The sequence below is a fragment of the Cucurbita pepo genome, unplaced genomic scaffold (genome assembly GCF_002806865.2).
Source record: "Cucurbita pepo subsp. pepo cultivar mu-cu-16 unplaced genomic scaffold, ASM280686v2 Cp4.1_scaffold001578, whole genome shotgun sequence".
NCBI lineage: Eukaryota > Viridiplantae > Streptophyta > Magnoliopsida > Cucurbitales > Cucurbitaceae > Cucurbita > Cucurbita pepo.
This window is the reverse complement of record NW_019647728.1, coordinates 5,968-7,056: the sequence shown is the minus strand read 5'-3', so window position 1 is coordinate 7,056 and position 1,089 is coordinate 5,968. Positions and strand designations below refer to the sequence as shown.

Below are 1,089 nucleotides of genomic sequence, written 5' to 3'. Positions count from 1 at the left end.
AGCAGCCAAATCGAATACTCTTAGTCACAATCCATCACATGCTATATCCCATTACAGTGGAAGTGCTGCATCAAGTGTTTTTCCCACATGGATTTGTGGAGAAGATCGTGACATTTCAGAAGTCAGCTGGTTAGATTAAGTTCTCTCTTCTTCCCCCTTTCTCATATCATCACTTTTATGCATGGATATGTTGAAATTCTGTTCTATTGGAGTTGTTTGTCTTTCTTTTTTCCCTTCTCGAGTTAGTCGTTTATTTTTTAATTTTTTTAAACTCATTTTGCACCTGCAAGCATTGGGTCCTCAAATCAAAATTAAGCCTTTCATCTAAAACTTGTTGCTAAATACGTTGTTGCTTTTTACTTGAAGCGTTTTTTTATTTTTCAGTGAGTCTTTAGACTTGTGCATGAATATCTTAATTGCATTTATGTAGGTTTTCAGGCTCTCATACAGTATCAAACTCGCCAATGTGCTATTTCCGCTAGGACTGCACTACAGGTAAACCTCTACTTTCTGTTCGACCAGTCACTTCTAACTTGATCCTGGTTTACTTACTTGAAAGATGGACCCTTTTGCTACTCTTTGTAGGGACGCAATATATATGATGGTTGCTGTCAGCTTGACATTCAGTTCTCCAAGTGGGTTCTATACCAATCATGATATGCTTCTGATTTTTTCTGTCTTTACTTGTTAATTATAGATTATGGGTTTCATTGTGCAGTCTTGACGAGTTACAGGTGAACTACAACAATGAACGTTCAAGGTTTGTAGCAAAATTAATCCTCAATAAGTTCTCTCCCTTTTGCATCGTGGATTATATTTGTATAAATATTTCTTCTTGATATCGGTCCAGGGATTTCACAAATCCTAGCCTGCCTTCTGAACCAAAAGGCCGGTCATCTCAAGTATGTACCACCACACATTAAATTCTTATAATCTCTGCCCTTCTCGTTCGGGAAACCTTAATTTTCTTATCTGGATGTGCAGCAGCCTGGATATGGTGATGCGGGAGGCATGTATGCACTTCAAGCATCTGGAGCAGGACCAGGTGCTGGAGTTTTCCATCATAATTGATATATAATATCACATCAT

General features: G+C 38.0%; 1 protein-coding gene across 2 annotated transcripts; it reads left to right on the top strand.

The window, feature by feature from the left end:
- Positions 1-6: 6 nt before the first annotated feature.
- On the top strand, positions 7-1,076 carry LOC111786373 (polypyrimidine tract-binding protein homolog 3-like). 2 transcript variants are annotated; one of them, XM_023666673.1, is made up of 6 exons: positions 7-129; positions 431-495; positions 586-635; positions 719-760; positions 851-902; positions 988-1,076. In XM_023666673.1, exons 1-6 carry the CDS (start codon positions 39-41, stop codon positions 1,069-1,071), a joined length of 384 nt encoding a protein of 127 aa, XP_023522441.1. In that variant the 5' UTR covers positions 7-38; the 3' UTR covers positions 1,072-1,076. The 2 variants fall into 2 exon arrangements, with proteins under 2 accessions (XP_023522441.1, XP_023522440.1); XM_023666672.1 differs by having other exon boundaries at positions 985-1,076.
- Positions 1,077-1,089: the final 13 nt, after the last annotated feature.